Genomic DNA, 23,141 nt, shown 5'->3' with positions numbered 1-23,141 from the left:
CTTCAAACTCCTTTCACTCTGTCCCAGCAGCTTTTCCCACTAATCTTCTCTGTTGTCTTTGGTGTTTATGGGTTGAGAAGTCTGGTAACTGCTACACGTCACTAATTCAGGGCGCTAGGGTCTGTTCTGCCTGGCTCCTGGTCTGGTTGGTCCAGGTGCTGCTCATGTTGGTCTCTGCTCTGCTCCCAGCTCCGGTGCGATAGACCTTACCCAGCGACCAACCAGACTGTCCTGGGCTGAAGCCCTGCTTCTCTCTGCTATTCCATGGGCTCTGCAGTTCTAGAATTTGTTCAGAGCCGTTTTTATAGGTGTTTGGAGGGTTCTGGGGCAGAGCTTTAGGCAAGTCCCTGCTTTCCAGCTGCCATCTTGGCTCCCTGCCAACTCTTAAATATGCTTTCTGCTCTCCTCCGACACTGCCACCATTTGAATGCAGGTTCTCATCACCTTACACCCGGATTACTCAATAGCCTGCTGGTAGGTCTGCTCTCCTTAAGTCTCTCCCCACTCCTATCCATATTCTCCACTCAGTCCCTAAAGCGATTTTCCTAAAGCATAGGTCCAACCATGTTACCCCTCTAACTCACTAAATTCCAGTGGCTTCCTATTGCCTCCAGAATCAAGTGTAAAATCCTCTTTTTAGTGTCCAAAGCCCTTCATAACCTAGCCCCCTATTATCTTTTCCATCTTCTTGTACTTTACTCTCTGCCACATACTCTTCCATAGAGTAACACTGGCTTCCTTGCTGTTGCACAAACAAGACACTCCACCTCCTGGTTCTGGGAACTTTCTCTGGCTGTCTCCTGTGCCTAGAATGCTCTCTCTCCTCATCTCTTCCTACTGGCTTCTTAAATCCCAACTAAAATCTCATCTTCTATAGTAAGCCTTTCCCCAAACCTCTTAATTCTAGTGCCTTTTCAGTCTTATTTCCTATTAATCCTGTACTTTGTTTTAGTATCACCTATAACCTTACCTTTCCTAGAAAACTATCCCTTATAATAATTTTTTTAAAAGAAAAAAGTTAGCAAAACTGAACAACACATTGAAAAACTCTGACATTACATGTAATGTTACACATCTATGGACTCCAACCTTTTGCAAAAGGGGCAGGGAGAGTGTTTTCTCATATCTTTTTCTTTGGGATTCCATTTGTTCTTTATAATTTTCCAATGTTCAGTTAAGATTATTTTGTGATGGCTGTTCTTTCCACTTACATTCCTGTAGTTATTATACATAATGTTTTCCTGACTCTTTACTTTGCATCAGTTCATTTAAGTCTTTCCTTGCTTCTCTTCTGAGATTTTCAAACATCTAATTTTATGACCCAGATTCACATGAGAGGAGCTGGGACTAACTAAAAGCAAAGGCTTTTCATAGTAACACAGGAATTCATTTTGACCCCACCCTCCCATCCAATGTGGGTTTATTTTTGGCAGCAGCAAAAATATAAATTAGACCCTGCCATGTTCAAACTGCATGAACCAATAAGGCTGGAGAGGGAAGGCTCTGCAAAGTTCTGCTTGAAGAATCCCTTAAATTTAAGGACTAGGAGTCTATTACAAAACTGTGTGATTTACAACATGATTTTATGGCAAGGACCGTCAAGACTCACGTTAAAGCAAGCTTCCAGCACAACGGGATAGACGTAAAGTTCCATATTAGTAAAGACCAATATAATTTCTAGTTCTATGTAAAAGGAATATTTTCAGTTCTCTGTACACAGCCCAGAGCAGCACTGTTTTGGTGTTTTTCCTCTGTTTGTTTGTTTTTAAATCAACATTATAAGCATTTCTCTTAAAATATAAAAAAAAAACAAATTTAATAGATGTCTCCACTTGACTCTATCTATATATAATTTAAGCTCAATATGGAAGATGCTGCTTTACTATAATTGTACTTTAATGGAATATAAAACTGTTTGAAAACCTAACAAGTTTACAAAAGCTAAATAGGTGTGTCCTGTTTTTTTTTTTAAGCTTTGCTGGGAAGAGAGACAGGAGAAAGTGATTCCCATACAAGCAGAAAGCTGACAATTAAAAGATGAAAAAAAGATTTATCAATGAAAATTAAAGGGTTGGAATTAGAAGAAATGCAAAAATATCTGGGTAATATTCTGAGCAAAGGTTTTATAGTTGGCTGTTGTCCTTCATTCTCAAAGACCAAAGACGAAAATGACATCACTATATTAGAGAATCAAATTACACTGTGTCTGACTGTGGCTGATTAGACCAGTAAGAGCTTGGAAGGCTCTACCACAGGTCAGGCACAAATAGTCCACATGATCATCTGGAGTAGAGATGTCCCTAAATTTGCACATCTTATTTTTCTTTTGAGCTACTTCAATTCTTCTTTGCTCATAGAGCACAGCACCTTCTCTGATGTGGGCACTCTATGCTGAGCAGTCCTATGCCAGTGTCTCCCATGTTACACAATCAATTCCAAAGTTCTTAAGAAAAACCTTGAGTGTCCCTATATTGCTTCTTCTGACTACCATGTGAGCAGTTGCCCTGTGTGAGTTCTCCATTAAAACAGTCTTTTGGCAAGCATACATTTGGCATTTGAGGAGGGAAAAACCCATGTGTCCCAACAACTGGTGAACATTTATTGACTGACTGGTAATTGTAGCTATAGGTCTCCATTTATATCAAAACTGATTAAGAAAATTTTTATGGCTAGTTGTATTTATTAAAAAGGAATTCTATATGAATACAGATGGAAATAATATTAAGAAGTGTAAAAGATTTCATCTTTTAACCCTTTTGGGGGAAGTATATTCTGAATGAACTCTGCAGAAAAGTATAGCCATTCTCTTAAAGTATTTCTCCAGAGGATGAAATTTAATTATTTTGAGATTTCAGAAAATTCTGTTGTATAAGAGTGGGAAAAAGCAATTTAACAGCTATAGAATAAATTACTATTTTAAGACCTTGTTTAGAAGAAACAGATTAGGTTTTTTGGGTTTTTTTTGCTGTTTTTTTTAGCTTATAATCATAATCAAGGGAGATCCTGGTGAGAAACTTCCTCTCCTAATGCAAGTCAGTACTTTCTCTGCAATGTCTGAAGATGCCTGGAGTGCTAAGAGGTTAAGGGGACTTGCATCAGGTAAAGAGCCAGTTTATGGGTCAAAGGCAGGACTACAGCCTGGGTCTTACTGAATCTGAGATCAGCTCTCTAACCACTACATCACGGTGTGACTCAGGTTAAGCATTCGCTTAATTGAAAGATTAAATAAACCTACCAATCACTACCCAATCTTGCTGATTCACATAAGTGAAGGTCTCCAGTGTAGCCCTAAAACATCCTGAAATTTTGGGTAGGAAACTTAAATTCGGGGGGAACTGGCAAAGTTTTTATCTCCTCTAGTTCAAAGTTATGACTTTAGAAGAAAAAGAAGGGTATAGGAACAAATAGCTGACTATGTAGATGAGGTCAAAGAGCAGGATTTAGTTTCATGGCCTATGATATTAGAACAACAGGTTCCTGGCAAAGGACTAGGAAAAATTAATTTGGCAAGATCTGATCAAAAGGGCATTTAGCTGAATTCTGAGGGAAAGGAGAAAACCACTCAGATAAAAGAGTGAAATAAGATACTATATAGGACTATTTACTTGACCAAGAAAGAAGCAGCATCATAGAAATTGTGCCTAGTAGTTGTTAGTTGAAAATAACAGGAAAACAGATCAGAAAAATTACTGTGCTTTCTAATATTTCTGTGACAACCCACAGAGCTGCAATAGTTTTCTATTTATATTAAAATTGAATAAAATAACCAAAATAAACCTGAAGCTTTTAATACAAAATGTCAAATACAATTTCAAAGAACTCACTGAGACGTGTTAAGGTGGACTCATATCTGGAATATGATAATGGCAGGGGACATTTTATACAAAACTAACATCTGATTTATTTTTAAGGCAGAAGAATATAACAGTATACAACTTTAACTCAAAACCCACAAACTTGAACGCACATAGAGTTAGAGACCTTCTGAATGAGAATAAAAGGGGAGATAAAGAGAAGTATAATATTGTTATGTAACAATATTGTTACACAACAGATCATTTGGTTATAAGTGCCTTCTGAACACAGATGCTAAAACTAGGACAGAGGCAAAATATTCAACTCTTCTGACATCAGATGAATGTTACTCTGCTAAAAGCAAAGTATCTGATAAATTCTGTATCTGACTTACTAAAAATGCAAAGGAAAGAAATGGCAAAAAAATACCATTCTGAAAAATACTCAACAAATGAGACCTGTCTGGGGATAGTCAAATACTAAAGGAAAGATAATGTTCCATATAGTTGGACAAGAAATTTACGAAAAGTAGATCTGAAAGCATTCAGATAAATTGGCAGGAGGAAAACTAGGAGAGAGAAATGACCCTAAAAACAAGGAGAATGTCCAGGAGGAAGGGGGTGTCAACAGTGTCAAAGGCTTCAGAGAAGTCAAGAATCATATGTTCTGAGAAAAGCCAAAGGATTTAGCAAATCACTGACAACCTTGGAGAGAGTCCTTTCAGTTCAGTGGTAGACTCAGAAGCCAGACTGATTGCAAGATGCAATCAGATTAATGACAATTAATAACTCAAATTTATGTAACTTTATGGTTACAAAAGGCTTTACATGCATCATCTCATTTGATCCTCACAACATCCCTTTGAGGTATAACTGTGATTGTACAGATGAGGAAAATCAAAGCTCAGAGATTTTAAAAATGACTTACTTAAGGTTATGCAGCTAAACAGAAGTCATGATTTGAATGTAGGTCTTTTGATGCCTAAATCCAATGCCCTTTCTCTTTAGACAAAATGTGACCCTTTAACAGCCAGTTCCATATTTTTTTGCTCATACAAACATGGTTTCAAGCATCACTTCTACACCAATGACTTCCTCAAGTGCATCTTCTGGGTCCTGGGCTAGAAGTCTGTCTCCATTAACCTACATGAAACCTTCAGAGATGTGTCACTGTCACTCCCAGCCTGATTTACTCCTTGACTGGATTCCCTCTTCCCACAAGTCACCACTGCCCTCCTGATTCTTTCTTGGAAGACAGAGCTAATGCAGAGACACTGTAAGTCGCACACATGCACATGCAAACACATGCGCGTGCGTGCGCGCACACACACACACACATACACGCGTGCGCAGACACACACACACACACACACACACACACACACACACACACACACGTACTCCTTACCTAGTACTTCTGCAGTGGCCATGATGTCACAGGTATACATTGCTGCCATTAGGCGCTGGGGTTTCACTTGCAGTGCATAGCGGCAAGCTTCTTTCATGGTAGCAATCAGCTGACCAGAGAAAGGGCCATAACAGTCAGCCAGCAATGCTTCCCCTTTATGCTTGCTCTTTTTCTCCAATGTCTCTGGGCAGTTATCTTGAACCTGTTCATTTTCAGTGGGTGATTCTTTAGGTATGCTTTGGTCAGAAGCAGTTTCATCTCTGTCTAGCTCTTTTTCTGCTTTCTCAGTTGCTCCTTGACCCAAGAATTTACTTAGGTCCCATTTTTCTAGAACAAAACAGACACCCATGAGCGGTTCTTCACACATGGGGCCTGACAATGTTACCAGCTGAAATCCACTGATGATGCTATTGTCAAAATCTCTGTATTTACTTGCTTCCTTAATACATTTGCTCTCAAGGCACTGCCATACAGAGCTCTTAAAATCTATGCATCTATTTACTAATATATTAGGTCCACATTTCCTAGGACCAAATGACCAGATCTGATCCACAATATTCCTCCATTTCCTTCCCTGTAGGTTTTGCTCCAACTTTTGTTTGAACTCCTGGATCTTAGCCTGGGTCTTCTCATGAATCTTCTGGGTATTATCCCCCTCACTTAAAGAAGAAGTCAATTGCTCCATAGAACGAATCAAATCACTATTTTCTTCAAGGATCTGAGTGACTTCTTCCGGGAGAGGCAGGGCTCGGACACTGAGAGTGGCGAGTTTGTTTGGGGTGATCATTGTGATGAGCCCATCTGCATCAACCTGGACTCCCTCAGGGAGTCTGCTTTGATCCTCTTTGGTTTGGTGGATGACTGCAATCTTCTGCTGTTTACCTATTTCTTCATTGACCATGTCCACTTTGGGCGGCTTAGTAATCGTTTCCCTGAACGGGATGATTGGTTCAGATACACTGATCTGAATCTTTGCAAACCTGAAAATGAAACCAACAGAAACAACGATGATGATGATGATGACCATGACAATGACCTAGAAAATGGTACAATAAAAAAATACCATACACTTGTGTGAGCCAGGTCCTGTCAAAAAATAAGTTATTTTTTCTTTCAGAACTTGATAATAGTTTGCTTCATAAACTCCGAATGTAAAACTCATTTTAATTTCAGGCTAAAAAGGTAAAATTCTTTTTGAAAAAATAACACTTCAAGGGGAGTACCCAAACTCTTTTTGTGTATGTAAGCTAGAGTTGCATTATAGTGCTATTATTTAAAATAAAAAGGTTACCTGCTTGGATTAGCTATCACATTACATATGTTTTCACTTGGAAAGTATTTGTTGTAGTAAGATTTGACTAATGTGTGTTTAAAGAAAATAAAGAATACCAAATTATTTACTAAGACACATGACGGGAAAATATCCTATAGTTCTAAGTAGAATACAGAATATTAGAACTGGAAGGGATACTAGACATCAGTTTAGTTCAACTCCAATGTAAAGATGAGGAAACGGGTGGAACTAGGGCCCAAGTCTCGTGACTCAGTCTATTATTTGTAAAAAAAAAAAAAAAACAAAAAAAAAACATTAATCATTACATTCAATTACTAAGAAGTATATATTATTACATATAGGAATGATATCTTAAATATAACAAAATGGATTCTATGGGGAATTATCTTTAGTTTCCAATGACATCATAAGACCAAAAGCAGTTTGTGGCATAAATGCAGAAGGGGAAAATCTCTGTCGTGTTGTTAGCTTAGGTCAGCTGAAAAAAGACTGCTTCAGGACCACTTTCTAAGTTCCTGTGAACTGTGGGGAACTTTTCTTTTTCTAGCCAGGAAACAGCAACAGCAACATATACCAACCAGTGGTAGTAATACACCCCTGGATTTCCTCAGGAAGAGCCCTGGCCAAAAACTAAATAAAGTAAACAAAGTGACGTTATACTCCCCAAAAGAGACATCAAAATAGAATTCCCAATATTCTTACGAAGGCAGTCTTAGCTCACCACAGTATGTGAATGCACTAAACTAGTATCGAAGGCAACTAGGTGGTACAGTGGATAGAGTGCTGGATTTGGGAGTCAGGAAGACCTGCGTTCAAATCCTGCCTTAGACACCAGCTGTGTGATGCTGGGCAAATTACTTAATTTCACGCAGCCTCGGTTTTTTCATCTGTAAGATGGGAGTAATAACGCCACCTACTTCACAGGCTTGCTTTAAAGCACTATATGAATGTTAACCATCATCACTGAGTCACTTTTCTCTACTTCTCTCCTCCAACAGAAGAGGTAATGTAGCAACATGGAAAGAACACTGAACTGTAAGAGAGAGAGGAAACCTGGGTCTGAATCCTGGTTAGTGCTAGCATGACCTTGTACAAATCACTGGGTCTAAGTTTCCTCATCTGTGAAATAAAGACATCAGGCTAAGTCTTTCCAGCTCCAACAGGGCTTTCCCAACAGGAGAGTTACTGGTGAATGCTTTTTCTTTTCTTCCCTTTAGCCTTGATTATTCCAGGTTCTGTTTCATTTTTCATCGTTTCCATCGCTTGTATTCAAGGACCCATAAGTAATGCCTATTTCCTCTTGTCTACTCTTTGTTCTCACAGCAAACATGGAAAACTAGGAAAAGGAGATATTTGGTTACATATGGCTGTCTCATTTGAGTTTCTTTCTTTTGCCTCATCAAAAAAAAAGTTAGCTAGCATTATAAAATCTTTGCAATCTGATTTTTGTCTATTTGGATCAATTTTAATGAAATCATAATTTTTTCCTTTCTTTTTCCTAAAAATCATCCTCTGAGCAGTATAATTGAAGCCAGAAGCTTAGATTCAAATCCTCCCTCTTCTACTTATTACCTCTACCTGTGTGACCTTGGGAAAGTCAAGTTTACCTTTCTGGGGTTCAGCTGCCTCATCTTAGTTTATTAACTATGGCATTGAGCGACATGACTTCTAGCTCTAAATCTTGTGATTAAAAAGAATCTGAGCTATGAAAGAATGGAGTTTTATCACCTCCAGAAACAGGTGTCTCCAGCAACCACAGGGAGCAACCCTAAGAGCACTTGAGAAGAATGCTTAAAGTATCTTTTTAGAGAACATAAATCCAAAGACGGCTGAGGGGCCTCTGTTTTCATTACTTTGCTCCTTTCATTCAGCATCAGTGTATATTTCTGATGATGTTTATAAGCTGTAACATTGATCTTTCCAGTAGCTTTCACACTGAATGGTTTTCAAAGTGAGCTGGTTTTCTATAAATACTTTAATACCATGTCAAGGCCACATTCTGAAAAAAAAAATCAATTTTTCTTTCTGTAAATGTAATTTTTTTTTCTCCCGAGAAAAAAAAGTGCACCTAAACATCAGTGAATGCAAAGAATACACACCTAAGATACAAGTAGATGACTTGGCGCAGACACTCACTGAAGCATAAGAACATACACTTGGGGGGAGTATCTGCTGGATAATTCTAAGTTAAAAATGATTCATGATATTATGAAGAGAGGAAACTAATGGTTTGAGAATTAAAAAAAATTTTAAATTGATTTTAATGTGAAGGGGGAATTTATTTCAAATTACTACTGAGAAGTATAGAATTTTGAGCTACAAGAAATTTTAGAAGTAATCTTAGTAAACACTTTATTTTCACAGATAAAGAAACTAAAGTTCAGAGATGTTAAGGGACCTGTTCAAAGAAATACGTCATCTATCACATTTATAAGAATTGCTTCAGTATCTACTCTGTGTCAGGCACTGCACCAGGAGTCTGCAAATACAAAAACAGAAGTGTTTTTCCTCAGGGACTCAAAGATTATCTAAAGATAATAAACTAAACAGCTCTCTAAGTAAAAAAAATTGTTGAAAGTTATTGATATTCATTCTTTTAAAAGAAATTATGCTCTGTGATTCTCCGAGTGCTAATGAAGCTTTCCATAATTAGTAAGACAATTTAAACAAAGAAATGTAGAGATATCAAAGGAGGTAAAGGAGAAGCAATGCAGAGGACCAGAAGTCAGAAGCTCTGGGGCCTACTCCTAACTCTTGTCACCACCTCTCTGTGACCAGGGGCAGGTCCTTTTCAGTTCTAAAATTCTAAATTCTTAATCTAAAAGCCATAAAAATTTAAAACCTATTTCAAATGATTCAGAGGATGACTTTACAAAAGAGAAAAGGAAGAAATATGTAATTTCATTAAAATGTATCTAAAAGAGAAGACAAAAATCAAATTGCAAAAGTTATTTTATAACACTAGCTAACATGCCATTCAGCTTTATACACAAAAATGAAGATATCAAAATAGAAAAACACTATATGGAATTAATTGGTGGAATAGTTAAATTGTTCACAAGCACAATCAAATGATACTAAGATTTTCCTTCTTTGTTTCTAAGTAAACTTTTATTAAAACATTACCCGATAATTATATAAAAGCACTTAAAAGCAACATATGTTGTCATTTACTATTATTATATAAAACATTAAATGACAATTTATGACTAACGTAGAAAAATAACATTAAAATAAAAAGCCTTAAGAAAATAGGAAGTAAGTGACATTTCCTGGCAGTAGTCATTTTATAGTTATTAAAATTTAAATGTATGATCCAGTTGCAGCAAAATTCTTGCATAAGGAGACGTTGGCTACCCACCAAAGATAAACCTCAGTCATGGGTTTCAATAACTGAGGAACACTCAACCCACTGAACTATACATATATAGGGTATATAACCCCAACACCCTTGCTTCCTAACCTTTCTTTCAAGTCATCCAGGCATCGTTGGAGATGGATCTCCCCTGCTGTAACTAACACATGTTCTCCAGTCTCCTGAATTAAAACTTGCACACACGGATCAGCTTGGTTTAAAAGCTTCATTCCTTTAACCAACTGTGGCATCTCACCTAGGCAAACCAAATGGAAAATGCTTATTAAAAATACAGCAAAAAGAGGACTATTCAAAACCATTACCCGCCCCCCCAAGGGAAAGAATAGAAATCCATTAGTACTGAAGCTCCTAATTTTTTTTAACCCATTTAGATAAAAGCCTCTACAAAAATTACACTTACGTGTGAACTTATCACTTAAAATTCAGTTTTACACATTTTTCAGCCATAGCATTCATAAGTATGCAATGTGAAGTCCATAGTTAGTCTGTAGTACCACTTGAACTCTTCAATAGACATAATTGCTAGGAATATAACAGGCATCTCCCCCCAAATTAAAGATAAAACATAGGCAGCTAATAACCAAAGGAAGGATTCAATGTGGAATCTAGCTAAAAGAAAGATGAGAATAAATAGCTATTACAGAGCTGTTGCAGCAGGGAAAAACTCAAGCCATCTGTAAAACCGCTTATATTAGAATCAGGATTTTTCTGGGCCCAAAACTTGCTCTGTAAGTATCAGCTTTAGCATCTCGATAAAGTTATTAGTTATTGCCTTAAAAGCCATCTTTCCAGTCTTGTAGCACTCTCTAAAGGCCTCTTCTCTTACATGGATATATAGTATGCAGAGCAACACTTTGGAGCTTTCTTAGAGTGCCATCAGAGGAGGGTCCCTTGCATAGCAGTACCTGAGTACCTGTCAGGCTATCCCTGCAAAAGTCTCCTTCCTGGAGATAACCACATTTTTACTGACTCAACAGGAATTCTACCAAATGAGTGTATTTGCCCACAGAGTGGCTATGGAATCCTAGTCTGGTTTTGGAGTGACTGCTTAGGGTGTGGATCCTTGCAGCCTCTAAAACAGACTTTTAAGTATTTTATATTAACATATGGTCTTGTTCCTGTTTTAAACTGGAAGAAACAAACAACACCCCCAAAAAGTTTGTATTCTAGAGACCAACCCAGAAATCTCAGCCATCATAGTTCTACCAATTCCATAAAGGAAAATGATGTGTTTTCAAAGAACCTGAAATGATAGCACGGTGGAGTCAAATGAGTGAAGGATTTAGAGTCAGGTGACCTGAACCTGAACCCCGGTTTTGCTCCTTAACTACCTGTGTGGCCTCAGTCCAGTCACTTAACCTTTCTGGGCCTCAGCTTCCTCATCTGCAAAATAACTGGGTGGACCTGAACTCTAAAGTTCCTTCCAGCACACATTTCTCTGATCCTATGATGCAGGGCATGTAGGATGTGGCCAGTGGCTGAGGCAGTTCCCAAAGTGGACATCAGTAATTAGGAGAAAGCAAAATAGTTGAGACTCAGAAAAGGAACACTTTGTGAGACTAACAGGAATCCACACAAATGGATGACATGAGCCTTCCTGGAAGCTGTCCTAGAACAATCAGAAGCCAGACCACTGAAAACATGCTGAATCAAAAATAGGATCTGAAATTGTAAAGATGCTAGGAAGATGTTGCAATGAAGCAAAAACAGAAATCAGATGGTGCGGGTCAACATGTGGTCTAGAAAAGGTCTGGCCTAAAAAGCACAAAGAGTAAGATTTTCTCCTGCACCTTCCTTCTTCCCTTGGCTTGCGTGACACTTCCTGGTTCTTTTTCTACCTGTGTCACAGTTTACCTCATAATCATGGCCTGCCCCAAAAATTTGAAAAAAGGCCCTCTTGACTTATTTTTGAATTGATTCTCTGTTGTTGATGTATCAGCTCCCATGATTTTAGTTATCATTCCCTTCCTATCTATCCATCCATCCATCCTAAATCTCTCTACCAAGCTTCAGTCATGGATTTCCAATAGCTTACTTACTGGACATTTTTCACTTGGATGTCAGGTGGATATTTAAAATTTAGTATAAACTGAACCAACACATCATTCCTGGGGATTATGTAGGCATAGAAGATTAAGTATGACTGCCCTGAAATCCTCCCAGAATTGAGAGACTGGAAGAAAGGCTACTTCCTCATCACACAGGTAGTAAGTCCCAGGACATAATGACTAGGATTACTCTTCTGATTACGTACCCTATTTTGTGTTTCCCAGGTCAGTCTTTGTTGTGATGGGACCACTCTGACCTCAAATTATGGCCAAAGAAATTTTGCAAACTGCCCCCCGCCCCCTGCCATTATGGACAAGCAAGAAGGACGCAGCTCCCGGAAGATCTAAAGGCAATGGCAACACTTACGAGACTGGAAGAGCTACAGAAACCTGGAGAGAACATGGGAACCACTGTTACCCAAAGTTTATACAGGCTATTGACCAACACCATACCACCAAGCCCACTTCTGAGTGCCAGCGAGGCATTTTAGGGAGAAATTGTGGCTAATGCTGCTGCCATAAAAGAGAACTTGGTAAGAATGAATCCTTTCATGAAAATAACCGTCAATTTGGCAACAGCCAATGTTACTCCTTTTGGGGATTCTTCTCTGACCTAGTCCTCTCTCCACAACTTTGGACCACTGCAGACTCCTGACCAGCCATTTGGATTTGTTTATCCTGTGAACTTTGGTTTCCTTGAGTATAGCATTATATTCATCTTCTTATATCAAAATTTAGATCTTGCCCCTTTAACCCACAAGTTTTTTTTTCAAAGGATTCACTGAAATGATAAGCAGGATTCTATAGATTATAAATCTATAAAGAAATTCAGCTGAGGAGGCATAGAAAGCCATCAAGAATATATATCTGATAACCAAAGGGAAAGACTAATGATGAGGAGGAAAAAAGGGGAGTTGTCTGAAAGACTAATTTGGATGCACAGGAGATTTAAAAAAAAAGATTTGTTTCTTTTAACTGAACTAAGGAAAAGAAGAGGATTAAAGAGGAGAAGTAAATTTGTCCCATTCACCTGGGACAAATGGAGCAACGATAAATGATGATAGAGAGAAAGTGAAACTTATCCAAAGTGGAATGAAATGCCTCACAAGGCTGTGAGTTCTCTTTTACTAAAGGTTTTTTAAATAAAGGCTGGAAGGCTACTTATCAATTACGTTGTAGAAGGGCTCATTTTTTTTAGGGGCCAGTTGGACTAAATGGCCTTTGAGGTGTCTTCCAATTGTAAAAGTCTGTGATTCTGATTCACCCTCAGGTTCATTAAATTCTTCCCAATTACCAGCAAGACAGAAGGGACTACTACAAAGTCCATAAATACTAAAGACAAGCATTTTTTAAAAGTATAATATTTAGTACCCATTACAAAGAGTACCCATTACACAAGTGTTTTGCAGAGTAGGCATTTAATACAGGTTTGCAGAACTGAGCTGAAAGACAAAGAGTTGTCTTACTTGGATGTTTTGGTTCAATTGCAACTCTCACAATGGGTGTGGCTTCAAAGTTGAGTGGGATAAAGGGTGGGCAAAATGGTGAGGTACACAGGGTTGCAGACTTCAGGACAAACTCTTGTAGACCTCCTATCCCTAAAAACAAACAAAAACAAAAACTAAGTGAACAAGAAACAAAGGTATAAAATATCAATAAATGACAAAATTTGAACTTACAACCGAAAACCGAACAAGGACAATGTCTAATCTAATTTAAAATGATATAGGCTTGCACATTGATTTTTTATTGATATGCAACACCTGTCACTGCTTCCCAAATCTTTGTTTGTTTGTTTGTTTGTTTTTTGTCAGGGCAATTGGGGTTAAGTGACTTGCCCAAGGTCACACAGCTAGCAAGTGTGTCAAGTGTCTGAGGTCACATTTGAACTCAGGTCCTCCTGACTCCAGGGCCGATGCTCTACTCACTGTGCCACCTAGCTGCCCCTGCTTCCCAAATCTTAATATTCTATTGTATCATAAAGGATTAATACAGGCTCCAATTTGGCATCCAGCATTACTCAAACATATCTTGTCCTTCCAATATTGATTTACATATATCATGCTTATAGATAACCCTTAATTTTTTAAGAATAAATGTAGAAGATGAATTCTCTGTAACAGAGAATTAATTTCATTAATGCAGGAAGATTTCCTCCATTCAAATCCTACTATCATAGCTCATTGTGGTTTAAGAAGTGATCATGGGTTTTTGAAAGCTATGCCAGAGAAGCACAACCTTGAGAGATCCTAAGATGTCTACCATTCAAAGATAAGCCTGGCTAAGTTTAAAGAGAACATCCCAAGGCTGGTCATGGATGTTCTTCTGGCTACTGCCAGCAACTTAAGAAGACCATCTGCGACAAAAGGAAGAAAGAAGCTATCACCTGCAATAAAGGGATGCAGGACTACAACAATGGAATTATAGATTTATTAGATATTTTAATAAGAAATGAAGTTAAATTTTAATTAAGTGGACTCATTTCAGCTGATCGTTCATTTAGTCAACAAATATTTTAAAGGTTTTAATAGAAACAACATTAAACATCAATACAAACTGCGTTTGCTTAATACTGATTCATATTTAAATTGGTTTAAATGCATAAACTTTCTTAACACCTTTTTTAGTTTTATCCTTAAGTCTCCATTATGATTGTTCAATTATGTTCCTCAAACAATCAGATTTATTTCACCCACTTTTCCTCATACGATAGAATTAAAATACTTTCCATTCTGGTTTTTTTTTCCCACTCTTTGTGATTTAATAAAGATTTTTCTAGATTTGTTTGTATCTTAATTACTTTAGAGTATTCCATTGTATGAGCGTACCACACTTTAACCATTCCTCTATTGTTGAATATTTAGGTTGCTTTATCTTTTTCTCTCTCACGATTATATAGAAGGCTTCTATGACAATCTTTGAGCAGATAGCTCTTTTATTTGTATTATGATGACACCATCAGGGTACATGCCTAACTAAAGAATTATTGGGTCAAAGAGTAGTTATCTTTACAAACTTTACCGCATAATGCCATGTTGTTCTCAGAAAGATCTGAGAAGTTTTCAATTCCACCATCGATGAATGAGTGTTCCCATTTAGTCATAATGCTCATAGCATTATTTCATGGTTTTTGATTGTTTTTGTCAATTTGATGGGGGTGAGACAGTACCTCAAAGTCCACAAACATTTATTGAACACACTATGTATAAGGCATTGTGTTATACACTGTAGAAGACACAAAGACATAGGAAATAGCACCCCCTCCCCTTTTAGGAGTTTACAGTCTTGAGGCGAGACAAGAAATGCGCACAAGTAACTACAATATGGGTGGTATAGATACTGATTATACAGGCATATAGAGAAAGATTATATGGTATGGCACAGTGTTCAGGAATATTTTAATGGAGGAAACAATATTTGACCTGGGCCTTGAAGAGATAAACAGGATTCAATAAATCAGAGTTGGAGAAGACAATCCAATCAGAAGACAGAGTGTTAGGAGCATGAAGAAGCATGTTGGAGGGACAGAAATAATTTCAGTTTAGAGGGAATTGAGAAAGTTCATTTAGGGAAGTACTGTGAGTGAAGGCTACAATAAGAATTAAAATTACAGAGGACCTGGCATGCTAAATAAAAGGCTTTACCCTTTGTGTTCTGAGGTCATGGAGAGTCAGTGAAGATTTTTGAGCAAAGAGACAACTTCATCAAAATAGTGTTTTTATATAAATTATCTGACAGCAATGAAGTAGAAAGGTAGAGATAAGGAAATAAAAGTAGAGATACCAGTTAGGAACAGATGAGAGGTAGACTGTGAAGGAACATATGACAAAAGTTGTCAACTGATTAATTTTAAGAAGAGAAGAAAGAGTCAATAATAACTTCAAGATTTCAAATCTGGTTGATGAGAAAAGTGATAACACTGAAAAAAACAAGGAATTAGGGAAAAGGAACCATTTCATGGGGCTGGGGCAAGAAGATGGCTTGGGTTTTAGACATATTAAATCTGACATAACTGCTGAACAATAAGTGGAGATTACAGAGACAATTGGAAATGTACAACCAGAACTTAAGAGAAAGCTCACAGATGGACACAAAGATTCAGGAATTATTCAATATACTTCAATTTAAGAAACATTTATTAAGTATCTACCATAAGAGGCATCATGCTAGGTGCTGGGGATACAAAAACAAAGAACAGTCCCTGCTATCAAAGAGTTTATTTATGGTGGGAGTAAGTATCATGTACAGAGGTGAATAATTTATATATAAATATTCACATATTAAATATTAATTATTACATAATTATATATTTATAGTTATGATTTCTAATATAAAAATATTTAATATTAAGTAAATATAAATATTTACATAAATATATAATATTTAAGAAAGCAACTTCAAGAGGGAAAAAGCACTAACAACTTGTGGAAAGGGTGGGGAATCTAGAAAGGCTTCAAACAGGTGGAAGTAGCCATATTGTATTTGAAGAAACTTGGACTTTCCAAGAAGTTATAAAATAATACATTCCAGACAAGAGAGGAGCAACTCTGCAAAGGCAAAGAGGTGGTAAAGGAAATACTGCGTATAGACAGGGGAATAAAATGAAATAAAAGGCTGGAAGGGATGCAAGGGATGAAGTCAAGCATATAACATGATAGTTGAAGCTGTGAATGAGAATAGAGCTTTCTCTGAGAGAGAAGAGCAGGAAGCAAAGGATAAAACCCTGAGGAATGTCCACATTTAAGGGGTCTGAGGAAGAAAACAGACAGAAAAAGAGAAAGAGTGCAAAAGGAGAGCCAAAGCCTAAACACAGAAAGAATTCCTTTTGTGTGTAAATGGGTGGTGGTTCTGTATCAGGAGAAATGACAATTTCCCTGAAACCACCAGCATTTCTTGAACTGGAATCTTATTCTCCAATTATACCTTATCCATTTAGGCAAGACAGTAAACACACATGTACACACATCCATGCATGCGCACATATACACGTGTGCACACTGAGTGCCAGCAAGAAGTGTTAGCTTCCCATTTAATATAACACTAACCTGAGTCAAATGGTGTTGCAACTGAAACCCACAATTATTTCTGGCAGACACATGCCTACCACCTTTACAACCCCACTGGCAGAACCAGCAGCCAAAAATCACAAATAGAGCTGTGATTCACAGCTCAGTTGAAATGGAACTATGACGTCGACAATCATGTTATAGGTATTTGTGTGTGCAAGACCAATATTCAGAAAGCAATTTATTTCCTCTTGGGGCAATTAGAGTACTCCTATAGATGGTGCCTAGGTCTGGTCTTGTAGTGAAACACCTAAACTTTACACAAACATGACTATATGAATAAAAAATTATATCATTTTTCAAAAAGTGAAATTGAAAATGTTTTTATTCAAACAATTAAGTATAAATGTTAATGAACATTCTATTTTAAATAAGATATGCAATTTAAGTTACTGTTTTAATACAAAATCTAGATGTGATCAGAAGGTATCCTCTTACTGATTTTTAAATATCATCAAATAATCTTTAGTCTAATCCTAGTTTTTTCCCAGGCTTGAAGAGTGCTCATACTCAAAATGAACCAATGTCATGATGTGGTTGACAAAAAATCCAATGCTATTTAAGGCTGCATTAAGAGAAACATAATGTCCAAGACAAGAGAGATAATAACCCCACTGTACTGGTCAGGCTACATTTGGAATACTGCATTTAGTTCTGGGCATCACATTTTATAAGCGACATTGGTGAGCTTAAGTTCCTCCAGAAGAAAGCTATCAATATAGTCAAGAATATGGAAACCATGTCATATATTTGTAGAAAAAAGAAAACTCAATTTTTTAGTCTACATAACTCCAAAGGATGAGAATAGGCTGAAAGGTTGAAAAACTTTGGATTTCAGTTCAATATTCGGAAGAAAATTTAAAAAAATAAAAAATCAGAGCTATGTCAAAATAGAATAGCCTTTTTAAAAGTTCACTGTCACTGGAAGTGTAACAGAGGCTGCATGGTCATTGGTCAGGAATAATATATAGGGCATTTATTTATTATCAGATGGGAACTTTGATGACAGTTACACATCTATTAAGCACCTACTGTGTTCAAGGCAGTATGCTAGGGCACTGGGCTAACAACAGTGGGAAGATAGGACTTGACTCAGTTATTTTTGTTGTTCTGTCATCTTTGATTCTTCATGACCCCATGGACCAAAGGATACCAGGTCTTTCTATTCTCCACTATCTCTTGAAGTATGTTCAAGTTCAAGTTAGTTGTTTCCACAACACTATCTATCCATCTCATCCTCTGCTGTTTCTTTCTCTTTTTGCCTTCAATCTTTCCCAACATCAGTCCTGTTTTCTCATTTATGTGGCCAGCGAATAGCCTAAATTGATTTCTTTATGTATTGACTGATTTGAGCCACTCAGCTTCTCCTTTCCCTCCTCTCCCCTCTCCCTGCATGCAAGGGTCCATGCCCTTGCCTGAGGGTATTCTGCTCAAAGGAAGGTGAATTTTGATGGCTGAAGCCTACTTTGATATTGTGGGTTTTACTGGCTAGAATTCTACCTAAAGACCATGCCTGAAACCCAATTCATTCTCTCACTGACTGGCCAACAACAGGCCCCTGCCCAAGTACTGCTTAATGGTTATTTTTTGGGCCCTGATGGCTCAGAGTGAATGTAAATATAGTAATTGTTTCTCTTTTGGCCGAAAACAACCCCGAGGGTCTCCCCCTCCCAGTTTCTCACACACACACACACACACTCTCACTCATTCATTCATTAATTAATTTATTTATTAAAGGGGTCATCCCTTGACTCATTTCTTATACAGCCCTAATCACTGAATGGGCATTGCCTTAGTCAGAGTGAGAATCTGGAAAGACCTTAGCTTAAAAAGGCCAAGGTCTCTCACTGTATCCTGGGCCTGGGCCATCTCCAGTTGTCCTGATTCATATCTGGCCACTGGAACCAGATGGCTTTGGAAGAGGAAGTGAGAAGCTGGTGACTTTGCACAGCCCTCCCTCACTGTAATCCAATTCACTTACAAATCATGGCATCATCTTCCTGATGTCATGGTCCTCTTCAAGAATGAAGGACAAACCACGACGTTGCTCTCCAAGGGACTCTCCAAAGTCTTCTCCAGCACCACAATTCAAAAGCATCAACTTTGCAGCACACAGCTTTCCTTATAATTCAACTTTCCTAGCCATACACTACTACTGGAAAAACCACAGCTTTGACTATACAGAACTTTGTCAGGAAGGTAATGTCTCTCTTTTTTAGTATGCTGTCCAGATGTGCCATAATGGTTCTTCCAAGGAACAAGCTTCTTTTAATTTCACAGCTGCAGTCACCTTCTGCAGTGATCTTTGAACCCAAGAGTATAAAATCTGACACTGCTTCCATTTCTTCTCCCTCTGTTTGCCAGGAAATGATGGAACCAGTTGCCAAGATCTTAGTTTTTTTTATTTTAAGCTTTAAGCCAGCTTTTATACTTTCCTCTTTCACCATCATCAAGAGGCTTCTTAATTATTTTTCACTTTCTGCCATCAGAGTGGTATTGTCTGCATATCTGAGATTGTTGATATTTCTCTCAGAAACCTTAATTCTGGCTTTTGATTTGTTCAGGCTGGCATTTCACATGATGTACTCTGCTTATTTATGTTAAATAAATAAGGTAACACACAGCTTTGTCATATTCTTTTCCTAATCTTAAACCATCAGTTGCTCCATGTTTGATTCTAACTCTTTCTTCTTGGTCTACATACAGGTTCCTCAGGAGACAAGTAAGCTTAGAAGAGAAAGTGGTAAACCTCACCCAAGAAATTGACTCCCTAAAAACAAGAACAGACCAAAGAGAAATCAATGACTCCACCAATAGCAAAAAAAAAAAAAAAAAAAAAAAAAATTAAAACAAAAGAAAAAGATTTTAAAAAAGAAAAAATATAAGTCAGCAGACATAAAAAATAAACCTGGAAAAGAAATCAGAGATATTATCTAGTTCTCCTAGTAATGTAACTTAAAACTTAATGGTCGCTAAAAAAAATTCTCACATTTAGAATATACGAAACAGTTAAATTAATGTCTATAGCTTTTAAACATTGTGACACTATCACTATATGGAAGCAGAAGGCGGCCTCATGGGACCGAGGCTCATTTAGTATTTTTCTCTATTTCATGAGTTTCCCCAGCTAAAGAATTCACCATCTAGTGGCTATCCTTTTGTTGATAAAATTAGCTAAGTTTGGTCCTAAGATAGAAGACAGTCTAATTCCCAGGACCATACTTCCAGGTTATCCAACTTAGTAGCACCTGCCACAGCTTACACCCCACTAGTATAAGGCTTTGAGGATGTGGAGTTATCTGCATATTATGATGAGAAAATATTTCATCCTACAGATTGGAAATGAGAGGCAGAGTGATAAGAAACCTGCAAATCACATAACTAGCTTAGGGCTGGCTTACTTCCCTATCATACAGTCATCTTTCTTTTTTTGTCTTAAAAATAAAACAGATCAAAGCCAAGCAGAAAACCACTAAGAACATTCAAATTATATTTTAAGTGACAATCACATGCAGCTATATTAAATTTGAACAGAATTTCACTTTTACTATATCAAATCTAGTAACAAAAACCAAGCATGCCTTTCCCTGAATCATTCTGACCACATACGTGCACATTTTCCCTCTATTTCTCTAATCACCAGAGCTTTCCTCTTCTCACTATTCAGGGCTTCATCTGCTTGCACAAAAGAACTTCAGAAAAGCTGGAATGCTGGGTACCCACTATCTATAGCCATTTGGGAATAACTGAAGAGACTATTTTCTGCTGTGCTTGAAATGTTATGATTACCAGTTTTTGTAGTTTAGAAACTCTACCTCCCAATTAGAAATAAAAGAATATCCAACAAGGCCAGAAGTACAGGAATATCCTGAACTAACAGCTGGCCTCCAAACGCCATCCTATCTCTGAACTATGACCAGGCTGCACTTACTTCTTTTGCTAAGAGAACATATGGTTTCAATGAGAAACAAATAGTAGTCCTTCCTCTGTCTCACCAGGCACTCGATCTGCAGATGGTCAGTATATTTTCATCTTCTATAGCTAATAAAAGAAACTTTTACATATGCCATAGTGATTTCTTCCTTTGCATTTCATAAAATGAGCCCAAAGTTTAAGTCACCAAATCTACTATTTCTAGTCAGACACAGCTAGATTTATTAAGATGACAATAGCTCATTCATTTCTGGGATGGGAGGAAGCAAACTTTTCAGATTTTCTGTGTCACAGCTGAGGCAGAATGCCGATAAATTGATGCCTCCAAACCACAGTAACATGTGATGGTCCAAATCCATCATTAGTCTTGCCACCAATAGCCTAGTTGTTATTTTTTTTTGGTGAGATTTACAACTTGACCATTTTAGCCTGCCTTAGGCTGTAATTTGACAAAGCAGCTCTCAATTCATGTGGTTTTTATTTCACTCAGTTTCATCAAAATCATAAGATAACTGGGGGTATAGCCCCTTCTTAAAAAAAAAAAAAAGAGTCCACCAGTCAGGGCACTGAACTAGGCACAGAAAATACTAGGCCTTCTTAATGTAGTTGCCAAAAATTTACTGTGATTGACAGCAAATTGCTTACTTCCTCTCTGTTCCCATTTCTTCCTTAAATGCCAAGTGAAATTAGACAAATTCACTTGTTTAGGCCATGTAGTACATTTGGCTGACAGATGAGACCATTCATTTGAACACTTCCTTCTTCAGTTTGGTACAATTTACTTTGCTGTCATACATCATTATATCAGTTGCCACGCTGTTGAACTTAGACAGAACCACTCTCAATGTCCTAATGGGGTGGTATTTCAATACGCACCATATTAGCTATTTTTAAGGAGTACTTCCAGCTATGGTAGGTCTTTATAGGAAAGGCAATTTACTTGATAAGTCCTGGGTCAACGACAATAGTCTAGCACAAAAATGGCTTGCCCCCAATATCAGTGTGCCAAGAAGCTTTATTAGTCAGCTCACAAAAAAAAAATTGCAGTAGGGTAGGATAAGATGAATACCTTGCATGAGAAATCTACAAGTTAACAGCAGTAGTTCTTAACTTTGAAAACTTACAAAAACACAACACGGTTCCTCCCAAGTGTGGCTTGTGGTGTTTCCCAAGACTTTTCAATTTTGACTTTTCTGTGAATTTAAAAGGAGATCTCTACTGTCCAGGTTATTAACTCCAAACCATATGATGATCCCTTCCACTCACAATTAAAATGTGTGCATATACACATATACTAGATGGCAAGCCATTTGAAGGCAAGGGTTATATCTTCTACTTCTTTTGGACTGCACGAACTGACTAGAATTCATCACTGAGCATGATGTTCATCATTCAAATCATATTTGTATAAATTCAATTAAATTATTAAAGTAAATCACACCGTCTCAACCTCCTAGTAAAAAATGAACAATGCACGGAGGGTTTTTGTCCCCGCTTACGCCCCTCAGCAGCTGTGTCAGCCTGATCAGGATACCCCAGTCCTGTGGATCTATTTCTGACCTGCACTAAGAGAGGGTCAGGCAAAATGCACTTGATTATTTTTTCCGTTCATGTTGCAGGGTAGAAGGTTGTGAAGAAAGCACTTTGCAAAACTTAGAGTGTTATACAGAGGCTATGTATAAATTATTTATTATTATTTTCACAAGGGACTATTTAAATAAACATTTATGCTCTGTACATAGCCCCAGGGATGGGGAATGGGGAGGGGGCTCAGTCACCAGCAGTTTTACAAACATCAAAGCAACCAACCACAAGGCCCACGCAGTAGCTCCTCAAGCACGGTCAGCAACAGGTTGTGCTCCTGGCAGCAAGATGGGCAACTCACAGTGGAGGCTCGGCTATACCATTCAGCCTAGGGCCTGGAGAGGCTCCCACAGCAGCTGAACAGTGTGAGTCATCCTCTAGCTATAGGAGATCACGGTCACAGTAGTAAAATAAATGATTTCAAATATCCCTTCCACACCTAAATTTGTATGTTCTCTTGTGGGGTGATCAAGGAGGACTAGCACCTCCGGCACGAGGGCTTGCTGAGCCCTTTTCAGGGCTGCTCATCCGCATTTGGTGTCCACCTATCACCCAACTCTCACCTGTGGCTCCGAGAAGCTGCAGCATGGGCAGCAGCCACCCCCTAGGAAAACCATCTCAGCAGATGGGCTAATCCC

General features: G+C 37.8%; 1 protein-coding gene across 2 annotated transcripts in view; it reads right to left on the bottom strand.

The window, feature by feature from the left end:
* The window catches only part of EFL1 (elongation factor like GTPase 1), a 218,837-nt gene that overhangs the window by 33,972 nt on the left and 161,724 nt on the right, over positions 1-23,141 (bottom strand). For both annotated transcript variants that reach the window (XM_036735929.1, XM_036735928.1), the window contains 3 exons: positions 13,387-13,518; positions 9,960-10,107; positions 5,203-6,182 (listed from right to left, as the gene is read on the bottom strand). In XM_036735929.1, coding sequence (XP_036591824.1) covers positions 5,203-6,182; positions 9,960-10,107; positions 13,387-13,518 — 1,260 coding nt within the window. The remainder of the gene's footprint in view (positions 1-5,202; positions 6,183-9,959; positions 10,108-13,386; positions 13,519-23,141) is intronic.

Source organism: Trichosurus vulpecula, chromosome 8 (genome assembly GCF_011100635.1).
Source record: "Trichosurus vulpecula isolate mTriVul1 chromosome 8, mTriVul1.pri, whole genome shotgun sequence".
Classification (NCBI taxonomy): Eukaryota; Metazoa; Chordata; class Mammalia; order Diprotodontia; family Phalangeridae; genus Trichosurus; species Trichosurus vulpecula.
This window is presented reverse-complemented; position numbering and strand designations above follow the sequence as displayed.